At 34.8% G+C, this 15,368-nt stretch overlaps 1 protein-coding gene across 2 annotated transcripts in view; it reads right to left on the minus strand.

Moving 5' to 3' along the window:
- The window catches only part of LOC123561700 (nicastrin-like), a 57,406-nt gene that overhangs the window by 16,103 nt on the left and 25,935 nt on the right, over positions 1-15,368 (minus strand). The window contains exons 12-16 of one of the 2 annotated variants that reach the window (XM_045354245.2): positions 14,635-14,722; positions 8,301-8,446; positions 7,987-8,107; positions 4,199-4,302; positions 1,478-1,610 (exon numbers count right to left, since the gene is read on the minus strand). In XM_045354245.2, coding sequence (XP_045210180.2) covers positions 1,479-1,610; positions 4,199-4,302; positions 7,987-8,107; positions 8,301-8,446; positions 14,635-14,722 — 591 coding nt within the window. In that variant the 3' untranslated portion in view covers position 1,478. The remainder of the gene's footprint in view (positions 1-1,477; positions 1,611-4,198; positions 4,303-7,986; positions 8,108-8,300; positions 8,447-14,634; positions 14,723-15,368) is intronic. The other variant, XM_045354244.2, reaches the window with a different exon arrangement.

Consider the following 15,368-nt stretch of genomic DNA (forward strand, 5'->3'; position numbering starts at 1 on the left):
AAGATGAACATTCTGACCAATTTTCATGAAGATCATTGGAAATATGGCCTCTAGAGAGGTCACAAGGTTTTTCTATTTTTAGACCTACTGACCTAGTTTTGACCCACGTGACCCAGTTTCGAACTTGACCAGATATCATCAAGATGAACATTCTGACCAATTTCTGAATCTTGAAATATGCCCTAGAGAGGTACAAGGTTCTATTTTGACTACTGACCTGATTTTGAGGCACGTGACCAGTTTCGAACTGACCAAGTATCAGATGACATTCTGACCAACTTCATAAAGATCCCTGAAAAATGTGACTTAGAGTGGTCACAAGCAAACAGTTTACGGAACGCACGCACGACCGTAGGACGACTGACCGAGGACCCCGCTGCGATCACAAAGCTCACTTGCCACTATGTGACAGGTGAGCTAAAAATACAGCCTCTATCGCATACACAAGCTTTTTCCTTTCATTTGACCTAGTGACCTACTTTTTGACTCCAGAGGACCCATATTCGAACTTGACCTAGAGTTCATCAAGGCAATCATTCCGACCAAAATTCATCAAGATTAGTTGAAAAATACAGCCTCTATCGCATACAAAAGGTTTTTCTTTGATCTGACCTAGTGACCTAGTTTTTGACCCCAGATGACCCGTTTTCGTACTCGGCCTAGATGTCATCAAGGTTATCATTCTGACCAAAATTCATGAAGATTAATGGATAAAATATAGCCTCTATCGCATACACAAGGTTTTTCTTTGATTTGACCTAGTGACCTAGTTTTTGACCCCAGATGACCCATTTAAGAACGCAGCCTAAATTTTATCAAGGTAATCATTCTGACCAAAATTCATGAAGATTAATTGAAAAATACAACCTTTATCGCATACACAAGGTTTTTCTTTGATTTGACCTAGTGACCTAATTTTTGACCCCAGATGACCCATTTTCGAACTCGGCCTAGATTTCATCAAGGTAATCATTTTGACCTAAATTCATGAAGATTAATTGAAAAATACAGCCTTTATCGCATACACAAGGTTTTTCTTTGATTTGACCTAGTGACCTAGTTTTTGACCCCAGATGACCCACTTTCAAACTCGGCCTAGATTTCATCAAGGTAATCATTCTGACCAATTTTCATGAAGATCAGTTGAAAAATACAGCCTCTATCGCATACACAAGCTAAATGTTGACAGAGAGACGACAGACGCCGGACGCCGGACATTGAGCGATCAGAAAAACTCACCTGAGCATTGAGCTAAAAAATCAGAAGTAAGAAAAAACACTTCAGAATGGTGTCACAGTCATTCACTGGATATGAAATTTATATATCAACATGGAAAAGGTTGAGGTTTACAGTTCCATTGTAATTTAACAGAAATTAAAAACGAGTATGCATGTATGTATTGCACTGGACAAAAGAGTTTTCTGCATGCAGGAACTAGCGCTATACAAAGAACTAATAAAATAAGAACTACACACACCTTAAAGTGAGACAGGGGACTGGGAAGTGTCAGGGGTACTCGATTCAAATAGTATAGATGCTCTCTTGTTCAAAAAGTAACCCCCAAAAAGGGAGATAATTAGAATCAGCACACCTACAACCAGAGTGGCTACCTGAAAACAAACATGTGATAAAAATATGCATAAAGTGAACAGGGATAAAATGTGCATGTAATGATGATATATATATATATGGTCAATTACTCACCAAATTTTTAAGAATACAAATGTATTGATAAGTATTTGAGGTAGATACTGAAACAACGCCTTACAGACCTTCATTAAATGACAATACACTTTAAATTAACAATTATGCTTTATATATGCAGGCAGGTTTTCTTTTTTACTAAGAGTGAAAGGGCAAACGCATGTGACTTGAGGGGGAAATAGCTCAGTATGTGGGCAATGGGAATAATATAAAAACTTGACGTAAAGTCAATTTTTTAAGGGAAAACTGCATAATTTATAAAGAGTTTTCAGATGGAAAGAAGACTATAAACTGCCCCTATTATAAAGAAAAACAAACCCTGATATGTGACTGAAGTATGAGAGACACTGTTCATACATTCCAGGTGTTTTTTTCACAAGTTAAACACATGACCTCATTTTCAATACTTTACGAAATATTTACTTGCCATCTCTGTACACAGATACATGGTGTGACTCTAACACAGAGTAAACTATGAATAATGAATATTAATAAGCAGAAATATATGGAAGTAACAAAAATATAGAACAAAAAATGTAAAAATGTCAGTCTCTACAATATGTGAAAACACCCAACTCCTAATCTAGTTCTAGTTAAGTCTTTAACTTTAAAATTAAAAATCTGAGGGGGTTTGGTAAAGTCATGCTAAACAAGAGGGCCAAGAAGACCCTGTATCATCCACCTTACCCAGTATTCACCCCCAGATGACCAAGTTTCCAGTTTGAACTTAATATCATTAAGATAACAAAATTGATACAGTTTCATATACATCAGGTAGAAATTGTGGTCTCTAGAGTTTTAACATGGTTTTTCTACGATCTGATCTAGTTACATAGTTATTTAACCTAGATGATCAGGACTGTGTCTAATAAAATCTGGACTTCATCATGACAAATATTCTGACCAAGTTTCAAAGAGATCAAGTAGAAAATTTGGCCTACAGGATGTTAACAAAGTTTCTTTATTATTTTATCTTGAAACTCAGTTTTTAACCTCATATGATCTAGTTTCTAACCTGACCTAGATTTCAAAAAGACAAACACACTAATCCAGTTTCATGAAGAGTAAGTAAAATTAGAGGCCTCTAGAGGGTTAAAAACGTTTTTCTATGATTTGATCTAGGGACTAAATGTTTTAACCTTAATGACCAAGTATTTAAAACCCCTTGATTCCATTAAAACAAACATTCTGAATGAGTTCCATGACTATCAGGTTGACAGTATGACTTCTAGAGTGTTAGCAAGGTTCTTCTATACTTGATTTAGGGTGTTAAAAAGTTTTTTTCTTTAATCTAATCTAGTGACCAAGTTTTTGACCCTAGTTTCCCAGTTAAGTTGTTCAAGATCTTCTTTAAGCAAACATTCTGACCTAGTTTCATTAAGACTGGGTAAAAACTGTGACCTCTAGTGTGTTAAAATTACAATGTAAATTAATGATGATGAACAAAATACACTAAATGACCTGCATCAAACACAGGGTGATCATAGTAGCTCAACTTTAGCTCAACTTGAGCACTTTGTGCTAATGTTAGCTTAAAAGTTAAACTATGAAAATTACTAAGTAAAAAAGTACCCTCGAAATGGTATAGATTTTGAACTCTGTCCACTTTATATTTCATTACAAAATTACTATTAATAATACTGATTACAATGATTATTAAAGTATGAGGTATGTTTAAATTATCTGTTTAATATATTAAATGAGTTACAGGAGTTAAGACATGCTATTAATAAAATTCTATTAACAGAGTTGTTTGTGTAAAAGTAGAATGTGTTTTTTTCACACACACAGTCCTACTAGTGGGCAATAACATAAAAAGGGGAATAACCATCTTTAAACAGATGCTAACCAATTTACATTTATAAGTAGGAAATGTTTCATCTTCTTATTACGATTTTTGTTTTTCCATCTTTGCAGAATGGACAAACAAACATCACTGACAATCTTTTGACCTTTCACCTAGGGATACGAGTCTTGTTTGCACCACCTTCTCTTATTACTGTGGATGTTTATTTAATACAGAAATTTGAAGATACATCCAACTTGAATACTGATCAGACATGAAAAATTACCTAAAATCTTACAAAATCTTCAAAACATGACCTTGACCTTTGGGGTTGGGGTCTAGATCTTGCATGAATGTTTATGTTAAGTAATATCAATATCTACCACTGCATGGCAATGTTACTGAGCACACAAAACTGGGATGAACCATGAGACTGGGCACAAACCTGAAGCCCCCAAAGCTAGTTTTCAACCAGCAGGGGACTAATTATCCTGACTGACATTTTAAAACTAAACTAATGATATAAAAAGTATTATTGGGAAAATATCAAAATAATGAACATAATAAGAATGGAGATAGAAATAAGAAAACACTAAGTTCTACTTTTTGTCAAGTTAAAATGAAAGGTTTTATTTAGTTACATATTGTGGTTACTCAAGTTTTACATACCATTAAGATATTTATTAATGAGTAAGTGAGACCTCTTACCTCAAATTTTTTACTAGGGATGAGAAAAATTCTGACATTTATTGCATCAATTTGCCAGACACTTTCTGTCCATGTGGAAAACTGTCGTGACTTGAAATCATAGCCTGTAACAATACATACATGTTTAGTGAGTGTTTCTTTATTCTATGTCACACACAGAACACTATATTACTAAATTTACTGGCACTATGAAACCTACTTCAGCAGAGTCTGATTCAGCTTAAAGGGACTGGCCTCCAGATCATTCGACAACAATTTTTTATATTTTTTTAGATACATTGTATCTAGAAATAAATGCTATATTTCTTAAGGCTTTAAAACTTAATTACTGACAAACTATATGTTATGGAAACACAAGGGAACTTGCTGTTTTTACTACTTTTTACAATGAAAACGCTGTAACGCTTTACTCTAGATAAACTGTCTTGATTATAAATAATTATATTTTGAAGTCATAATTCACTTATTCCGCTATACTGTTATTGGTTACGACGACGGAAAAATGTCTTTATTGCCACTGCTGTCCAGCTATCAATTCCCAACCTGTCATATTCTTTTCTTGATTTGGAATTTTTTTTAATTTAAGAAACAACAAGAGTGCAAGAATGTCACAATATACGCCCGTCACAGCAAATTTCTTTACTCTAGCACCTGTATTTGCAAATGGAATTTTAACTTTGTGGTTGTTTAGTAATAACTAAGTGTTTTGTTTTTCTAAGTCCACAAAAAAACTCCTTACCAGGTAGAGATACCTTAAAATACACCTAAAATTGGAAAGTAACATCTATGTTGTACCACAGAAAAGTGGTCTTGGTTTTTCCCTACGGTTAATTATAAAAAAGTTACAATATAAGTTATTTATAGTAACAACTAATAGAAGTTAATCTTAAAAAAAAAAAAAAAAAAAAAAAAAAAAAATAAAAAAAAAAAATTGCAAGTCCTCATAAAAATCTTTACCAGGTAGAGACTGGTCAAAATACACCTCAAAATTGGATGTAGCATGCATATTGTACTACAGAAAAGTGGTCTCGATTTTTCCCTATGACTAGTAATGAAAAAGTTACAATATAAGCTATTTATAGTAACAACAAAGGGAAGTAATTCGAAAGAAGGGAACTGCGCATGACACTTCGTCTCATGATGGTGTATAATTTTGTCAAGTTACATCAAAATCCCTCCATGCATGAAGAAGAAATGCTTCGGACAAAGTCATTCTTGTATCTGACCTTTGGCCTCTAAGTGTGACCTTGACCTTAGACCTAGGGACCTGGTTCTTGCGCACGACACTACGTCTCGTGGTGGTGATCATTTGTGCCAAGTTATATCAAAATCCCTCTATGCATGAAGAAGATATGCTCCGGACAAGGTTTTCATTCTTGTATCCTTTGACCTCTAAGTGTGACCTTGACCTTAGACCTAGAGACCTGGTTCTTGCGCATGACACTCCGCCTCATGGTGGTGAACATTTGTGCCAAGTTATATCAAAATCCCTCTATGCATGAAGAAGAAATGCTCCGGACAAAGTTTTCATTCTTGTATCCTTTGACCTCTAAGTGTGACCTTGACCTTAGACCTAGGGACCTGGTTCTTGCGCATGACACTCCTTCTCATGATGATGAACAATTGTGCCAACTTTCATCAAAATCCCTCTATGCATGAAGAAGATGTGCTCCGGACAGTCATTCTTGAATTTGACCTTTGACCTCTAAGTGTGACCTTGACCTTAGACCTAGGGACCTGGTTCTTGCGCATGACACTCGGTCTCATGATGGTGAACAACTGTGCCAAGTTTCATCAAAATCCCTTCATGCATGTAGAAGATATGCTCCGGACAAGGTCTGTGGACGCCGCCCGCCCGCCAGGGGCGTTCCCATAATACGTCCCGTTTTTCAAACGGGCGTATAAAAACTCATATTCTCATGTTCATAATATGAACAAACTTCAATTTGAAAGAAGGATTATTTTTAGCCAAATCTGGAGGTCAGTGCCTTTAAATTAACTTTTAGTTAAAGAGTTTGCAAAAAAAAAAAACAATTCAATAAAAGAGTAAATGTAGTAAATTTTATCAAACTGTAAGTATTGGGTTCAAGATTATGAAAACAGACTTTTGAAATTAATCTTAAAATGCTGCATTGTGATTGGTCAATTTCAATATTGAGCTTTGAATCAACCAATCAGAAAAGAGAGTTTAAGACTGGTCTCCCAATTCAGCTTTATCATCCTTGACTCTGGTTAAGGATATATTCCATCAATGAACTAGAACTGTCATAGGAGTGACTCATACCCCCACCATACGGTCTTGTCACAGAAGAATGGCAACCATAAGGAATCTTAAAAATACTTTGGAGTACTTCATCCTGGGCTTCCACATATAAGTAATACTAGTATAATACTAGTATAGTAATACTAGTAAATATATTAAATCTCTAATATTAGAGATACACTAAAAGTGAATACAAAAAAGTGTCTTACCGACCCATGTTACCACGGAAAAATGTTCTTATTTTTTACGTAGGACTTATAATAAAAAAGAAAAATACCTAAAATATTGAAAATCTAAAAATAGGATTTCTAAAAATAGACTAATTCCTGGAATTTAAGGGGAAGAAACCCAGTACAAAGGTTAAAAAAAGGTTACTTCCCTTTGGCTCTAAGCCAATCAGAATGAGATATAGTGAAAATACATCAAAATTAACCTTAAATTCTAGGTAAAAGGGGACACAATTCAAGAAAAATAGTGTCAGAGGTATGCATCTTGTGTCACATGATGTGGGTGATGAGGTGGAACATCTATTTTAAGTCTGAATCAAATCCATTCAGTAGTAATTGAGATATAGTGAAAATACATCAAAATTAACCTTAAATTCTAAGTAAAAAGGGGCATAATTCATGAAAAATTGGTGTCAGAGTTATGCACCTTGTGTCACATGATGTGGGTGATGAGGTGGAACATCTATTTTAAGTTTGAATCAAATCTGTTTTGTAATAATTGAGATATAGTGAAAATACATCAAAATCAACCTTAAATTTAAAGTAGAAGGGGACATAATTCATAAAAAATTTATGTCAGAGTTAAGCACCTTATGTCACATCATCTGGGTGATGAGGTGGAACAACTATTTTAAGTTTGAATCAAATCCATTTAGTAATAACTGAGATATAGTGAAAATACAACAAAATTAACCTTAAATTCTAAGTAAAAGGGGACATAATTCATGAAAACTTGGTGTAAGAGTTATGCACCTTGTGTCACATGATGTGGGCACATGATGTGGGTGATGAGGTGGAACATCTATTTTAAGTTTGAATCAAATCCATTCAGTAGTAACTGACATAAAGTGAAAATACATCAAAATCAACCTTAAATTCTAAGTAAAAAGGGGCATAATTCATAAAAAAATGGTGTCAGAGTTATGCACCTTATGTCACATGATGTGGGTGATGAGGTGGAACATCTATTTTAAGTTTGAATCAAATCCATTTAGTAATAACTGAGATATAGTCAAAATACAACAAAATTAACCTTAAATTCTAAGTAAAAGGGGACATAATTCATGAAAACTTGGTGTAAAGAGTTATGCACCTTGTGTCACATGATGTGGGTGATAAGGTGGAACATGTATTTTAAGTTTGAATCAAATCCATTCGGAAATAACTGAGATAATAGATTTCGGGACGCGACGGGACGGGACGCGACGGGATGCAACAAAACTGACTCCTATATACCCCCCTCAAACATGTTTGGTGGGGGTATAATGAGCTAGTTCTTAAGGTTGTTTTTATCTTACCATCTATTTCAAATGCTTTAGATATAGCAAGTGAGAAATTAGCACTTCCTCTGATACAGTAAGGATTTCTTGTACCATTTTCATTCAAAGGTCCCTGTATCCATTGTTCATGATATACTGCCTGCAATAAGACACAGACTTCTATTATTAACAACGTATATACAGAATAAAGATACTTAAAATTAAGGCCAATGCACATATTGCACTTCATTATTATGACAACAGAGGAATATATTTTTACAAACACATTAAGCTTTATACAGTGCCTGTACAGTTAAATGGTTCTTTTAAAAAGTTCATCAAGTGGTACAAACTTGTTTTTTTGTATCTGTTGTACAGTTTTTTGCTATGACATTCTCCACACGGTCTCCAAGGTAAACCATCAGCATCTGATTGGTTAAAGCAGTATAGTTGTTAAGTTGTGTATTCACACCAACATAAAATTGGTAAGGTTCATCAGCTGAAATACAACAAGAGCTATCTGTAACTTTGTAGTTGACAATCTGAAGCCCTTCCATGTAATACTAGCTTACATACAAAATCTGATTTGATTTGTGTTTTACGGCGCACCAACACAGTATAGGTTATATGGCGCCAAACAGGATTACAGATTTTGATTTCACATCTCATTTACATCAAGATAAAAACATGAGGTATGGAGTCAAAATTTGTATACCTGCTGGAATCACAGAGTTACAGCAAAACCAAGTGTTAAGACCCTATTAGTTGCCTCTTATGATCATGCAAGGGTAAAACAATGGTTCCAATTCTTTTTATACACAGATCGCCCCAGAACCACATGGGGCTACATAAAAAAGATTTAGCAAACTCACTAGGTTGAAAAAGGGCAATATTTTGCCAAAAATGCAAGCCAGACTTATGAAACTTGCCAAGTGAGATGATCCCATGAAGACAAAGAAGAATCTGAAAACAATTAGTCAAGTAATTCTCAAAACAAAACTTTCACAATACTTTTATGTTGAAAAGGAGAATAACATTGACAAAACATGAACTAGAGTTATGTAACTTGCTACATGAGGAAACCACATGATGTGTGTAAAGTTTTGAAAGCATTTCACTGAGTAGTTTTTGAGAAACCTGCTTACATGACTGTGAAACTTTAACCAAAATTTTCAAGTTTAAAAGTGGCATAATTTTGACAAATTAAAATCTTGAGTTATGAAACTTACAATGTGTGGACATCTTACAATGCCAAAGTCATATGTGAAGTTTGAAACAATTAGCCAGACAAAACGTTGACAGTGTACTTGACTAATCAAAGCACTGATGGAAGTATGGGATCAAAATATTACCAGAGACTTTCAGACAAAACAAAGAAAAATAGGTAAGACAATCTACCTGCATTTGTAGATTTTGATAGGTCTTGCTCTATACGGCAGTGTGTGACCATGATGGTAAGCAAGTGTACTAAATTCCAAAGCCATATTTCAAACAGTTTAGACAAAATATAGAATGGTATGCAAAACTTAAAACTAATTTCTATGTTAAAACAAGAGCTCGCCAAACACGAAATGCTCCCCTTGATGCATTCAGTAATTGCACAAGGAACAGAAATTATTTGCTCACTGAAAACGGAAGTTCTACTGTTCTGGTTCAATGAGACCTTGACCTTTGACCTAATGACCTCAAAATCAACATGGGTCATCTGCTAGTCATGGTCAACCTCAGTATCAATTTTCGTGATCCTAGGCCCAAGTGTTCTCGAGGTATCGTCCGGAAAGGGTTTAACTGTTCTGGGTCAATGTGACCTTGACCTTTGGCGTACTGACCTCAAAATCTACAGGAGTCATCTATTGGTCATGACTAACCTCCCTATTAAGTTTCATGATCATAGGTCCAAACGTTCTTGAGTTATCATCCGGAAATGGATTGGTATACATACCGACCAACCGACCGACATCTGCAAAACAATATACCCCTCCTTCTTTGAAGTGGGAGTGGTGGGGGGGGGGGGGGCATAAAAAGCTAAAGCATAAGTCCTTGTCCTATTAAAGAAGTACTGCCTACACATGTAGGCTATGATTGTAAACAAGTGGTCAAAGTTTCAAAGTCATACAACAAACAGATTAGGCAAAATATGGACTTGTATGAAAACTTAACTGATTTCCAAGTCCAAAAAAGGCCATAATTCAGCCAAAATACTTGACAGAGTTATGTACTCTTGCCTTATCAAGACGATAAACAAGTGTAAAAAGTTTAAAAGCCACATTTAAAATTTTGACAAAACCTTGACTTGTATGAAAACTGAACTGATTTCTATGTCCAAAAAGAGCCATAATTCAGTCAAAATACTTAACAGAGTTAAGGTCTCTTGCCTACTAATGGAAATCATGATGATAAGCAAGTCTTCAAAGTTTCAAAGCCACATTTTGACAAAACATGGACTTGTACAAAAACTGAACCAATTTCGAAGTCCAAAAAGGGCCATAATTCAACCAAGGTACTTGACAGAGTTATGTACTCTTGCCCACAGATGGAAATCATGATGATAAACATTTGTTCAAAGTTTCAAACCTACATGTCAAAGTCCATTTCCATGTCCAAAAAGGGCCACAATTCAGCCAAAATAGTTGACAGAGTTAATTACTCTTGCCTACAGATAGAGACTGTTATAATAAACAAGTAATAAAAATTTCAAAGCCATATGTTAAACATTTTACACAAAATGTGAACTGGTACAAAAAACTTAACCAAGATTTCTAAGTTAAAAGGGGCCATAACTCAGCCAAAATTCTTGATAGAGTTATGTATTCTTGCCTAAAACTGGACATGGTGATGTTACACAAGACTTTGTGTTGAAAGTCTCAAAGTTTTATCTCAAAAGACTTTGTCAAAATGTGGACTGGTACGAAAAACTTAACCAAGGTGTGACGCTGACGCTATGGTGAGTACGATAGCACTACTTATTCTTCGAATAGTGGAGCTAAAATTGAGAAAAATTTTAACAGAATACCAGCTAGAGTTCTACAACTTGTCATGTGAGGTCAGCTCATGATGCCAAATAAATGTGTGAAGTTTGAAAGAATTAGGCAGAGTAGTGTTAGAAAAACCTACTGACATGTAAAACTTCCATGATGCTGACAGAGAGTAATATTCTTTCAAACCATCAAGCTTGAAAAATTAAAATACTAACATAACATTACTATATCCAAACTTGTGTTAATGTCCATATGAACACAAACAAACTGCTTTTAAAGACCACCTGCTTTATTTCCAACTCAACATTTTCTTGTATTTTAGCCACAAAATATAGACCCCCTTTCAAACAAAGACCAATTTGGCTCTCCCAAGGAAGGTCTTAATATATGGGTCTGACTGTATATAAACAGCTTGACATTAGTAAACAAAGAGAATGATGGACAGGATACAGGGATTTTCTTTATGCAAACAGTAAATGAGCCACACCATGAAACAAGAGGACCATGATGGTCCTGAATCGCTCACCTCTTCCCACATGACCCAGTTTTGAGTATGACTTCGTTTTTTTTTATTATGTGACATAGTGACCTAGTTTTTGAGCTCATGTGACCCAGTTTTGAACTTGACCTAGATATTATGAAGATAAAAATTCTGACCAATTTTCATGAAGATCCATTGAAAAATATGGTCTCTAGAGAGGTCACAAGGTTTTTCTATTATTTGACCTATTGACCTATTTTTCAAAGGTACGTGACCCTGTTTTGAACTTTACCTAGATATCATCAAGGTGAACATTCTCACTAATTTTCATGAAGATCTCATGAAAAATATGGCCTCTAAAGAGGTCACAAGGTTTTTCTATTTTTATACCTACTGGCCTAGTTTTTGACCGCACGTGACCCAGTTTCGAAACTGACCTAGATATCATCAAGGTGAACATTCAGATTAATTTTCATGAAGATCCATTGAAAAATATGGCCTCTAGAGAGGTCAAAAGATTTTTCTAATTTTAGACCTACTGACCTAGTTTTTGACTGCAGTTGACCCAGTTTCAAATTTGACCTAGATATCATCAAGATGAACATTCAGAACAACTTTCATACAGATCCCATGAAAAGTATGGCCTCTAGAGAGGTCACAAGGTTTTTCTATTATTTGACCTACTGACTTAGTTTTTGATGGCACATGACCCACTTTCGAACTTGACCTAGATATCATCAAGGTGAACATTCTGACCAATTTTCATGAAGATCTCATGAAATATATGGCCTCTAGAGAGGTCACAAGGTTTTTCTATTTTTAGACCTACTGACCTAGTTTTTGACCTAACGTGACCCAGTTTCGAACTTGACCTAGATATCATCAAGATGAACATTCAGACCAACTTTCATACAGATCCCATGAAAAATATGGCCTTTAGAGAGGTCACAAGGTTTCTCTATTATTTGACCTACTGACCTAGTTTTTGACGGCACGTGACCCAGTTTCGAACTTGACCTAGATATCATCAAGGCGAACATTCTGACCAATTTTCATGAAGATCTGTGAAATATATGGCCTCTAGAGAGGTCACAAGGTTTTTCTATTTTTAGACCTACTGACCTAGTTTTTGAAGGCACGTGACCCAGTTTCGAACTTGGCCTAGATATCATCAAGGTGAACATTCTGACCAATTTTCATGAAGATCTTGTGAAATATATGGCCTCTAGAGAGGTCACAAGGTTTTCCTATTTTTAGACCTACTGACCTAGTTTTTATCGGCACGTGACCCAGTTTCAAACTTGACCTAGATATCATCAAGGTGAACATTCTGACCAACTTTCATAAAGATCCCATGAAAAATGTGACCTCTAGAGTGGTCACAAGCAAAAGTTTACGGACTGACGGACGGACGACGGACACCGCGCGATCGAAAAAAATCACCTTGTCACTTTGTGACAGGTGAGCTAAAAACCAACATAGTGGCTTTGCAACCAGCATGGATCCAGAGCAGCCTGGATCCATGCTGTTAACTTTCAAAGCCTATTGCTATTAGAGAAACCGTTAGCAAATAGCATGGATCCTGGCCAGACTGCACAGGCTGATCTGGATCCATGCTGGTCGCAAAGCTACTATGTTGGTTTTCTCATGACACAGCTCAAATACTTTTCTAACTACAAGTACTTTCAATCTAGACCATTTACTACTAGACTCACAGTCTTGTAAATTGTTTGTCTAAATGTGTTGAGTATTAAATAACTTTTAGCAAAAGATAGACTAAGTGTATTTACCAAATAACATAAAATGCCTACATCCAAAAACAATATACTGTAAGTGTACTTATATTAGCGCAGCTTAATTTTAGCGCAAACGCCTATAATTGACTAGTTTCGACTTATTAGCGCGTATGTGTATCAGCGCAGTAGCAGCAGTGCTAAAATAGCCAGTTGGCGGTATCTGAAACACCAATATCCGATGAAATATGGAATGGCCCGTACGTGATTGTTGTATCATACAGTTTTGCCGGGACTATAGATCTATAGATTACACGTTTTTTTTTTCTTTAAAAAATATTATTTAATAAAGTTTGAATATGTATTAAGTTTTTAAAAAAAATAAAAGCAATAATTATATATATTATGCATGCCGATCTGTTTTTTTTTTCTTTCTTCTCTTAATGTGGAAAAATCTCTTAGTATTAAATAAATGTTATTACATGTATCTACATGTTATTTTCTTTACACTTTATACATGTATACAGTGCAGAATGGTGATAATTGTTTGTTTTCAAATTCACACTTGGTTTTCAAAGCAGTAAAATGTTATGGTGACAGGTGTTATATACCATGTTTACGGACAATGGTGAAGATTAAAAAAATGCAACTTAATTTACAAAAACAGATGACTTTTGCTCTAATGTTGAAACAGGTTTAATTATTTTATTCCAAACTTTCTGCAGAATATTAGTTAAGAGTGCAGTTATTGCCATATTTACACAATAAAAATGTATTTCTCTGTGTTCTGTTGCATTGTAATAACGGTATTTAAGACGATAAATGTTACTTTTTTATTAGGAAAGTTTTTCATTACAGTCTAATATTAGCGCTAAATATAAATTAGCGCATGCCCAGTCCTGCTAATAGCGCGAAAATTAGTACTCCGCTAATATCAATACACTTACAGTAGATTAGGTAATGAAACCAAAGATAATATCTGGAAAAAGTGGAACTTATGTCCATAATGCAATTAAATTCTATCATCTGACAGTCAGTCCATCAACTCCAAATGGACTGAAGTGCCATGTATAGCCTTTAATAACATAACATAAATATCAAATTGTATCATGTTTAGTTTAGATTAATTCATTTTAGCTCGATTGTGATGAAAGTTTTGAGCTTATTTGAACGATTCGGTTCAGTTTTCTAAAAAACCCGGTACCAGTGTCATATGAGATGGCACAGGCGTCACTCAAATAGGACTTGAACCCATCAACTCCAGCATGAGCATCTGAGAACCTTAACCACTAGACAACCACTCTCCTTACCATGTTTGTAAATGATAATGTTGTATTAATCAATATCAGGTCCATGCTCACATTCTCGGCCGTAAGCAATGCTACCAGTCATAGAGCTGCCTTAAAGACTAAATGCCATCATGCTGCACCAAGCGGGAATAATATGAAAATGAGGCACATCATTAATGTTTTGTAATCAAAGTATAAGACATTACCCAGTTGGTCAGCCTTGTCCTTACTAAGACTTTGTTTAAACAGCTCACAGTTTGGAGATATCAGATAGCAGTATAATAAATGATTAACCTGAAAGAGAAAACACAATCAAGTAAATTACGGCAGTGGTTAAATGATATTACATATGGTTAACTGGAAAGGAAAAACTCATGGTTAGGTAATATCTAAAAGTAGGGCTGTCACTGATTGGGTCTTAGGCATATCGACGATACCGATATATCAGAAGACAAATATCGACGATACATCGATATATCGATTATTAAGTTAGATTAACAACTTATCTGTTCATATGCATACTATATACCTTACTGTAAATGCTATGTTTAGTTTTACTGCCTACTTTTCATATTACTGTTTGATTGTGTTGTATTTGTATTTATGAAATAAAATAAATAAATAAAAATTAATAAAATCTTTCATTTTTATTTTGCCTTCACTTCTCTTTTGCATTTATCCAAATTTACAACTTTATGAACTTAAATTGTTTTTGAGGGTCTGAGTGTTTATCTGGATAGTTTTTTCTCTCTGTAAAATATCGATTTTTGAAAATAGGAATCGATAATTGGTCGACAAAAAAATATCGTTGATACATCGATATCGTTTCTATCAATGACAGTCCTGTCTAAAAGAACAGTATGTAAAACTCAAAAAATTCATATCTAAAGCTAAGTAACACTTTACATTCTAAAACTAACTGATTAAAAATCTAAAACTT

This window comes from Mercenaria mercenaria, chromosome 10 (assembly GCF_021730395.1).
Source record: "Mercenaria mercenaria strain notata chromosome 10, MADL_Memer_1, whole genome shotgun sequence".
Classification (NCBI taxonomy): domain Eukaryota; kingdom Metazoa; phylum Mollusca; class Bivalvia; order Venerida; family Veneridae; genus Mercenaria; species Mercenaria mercenaria.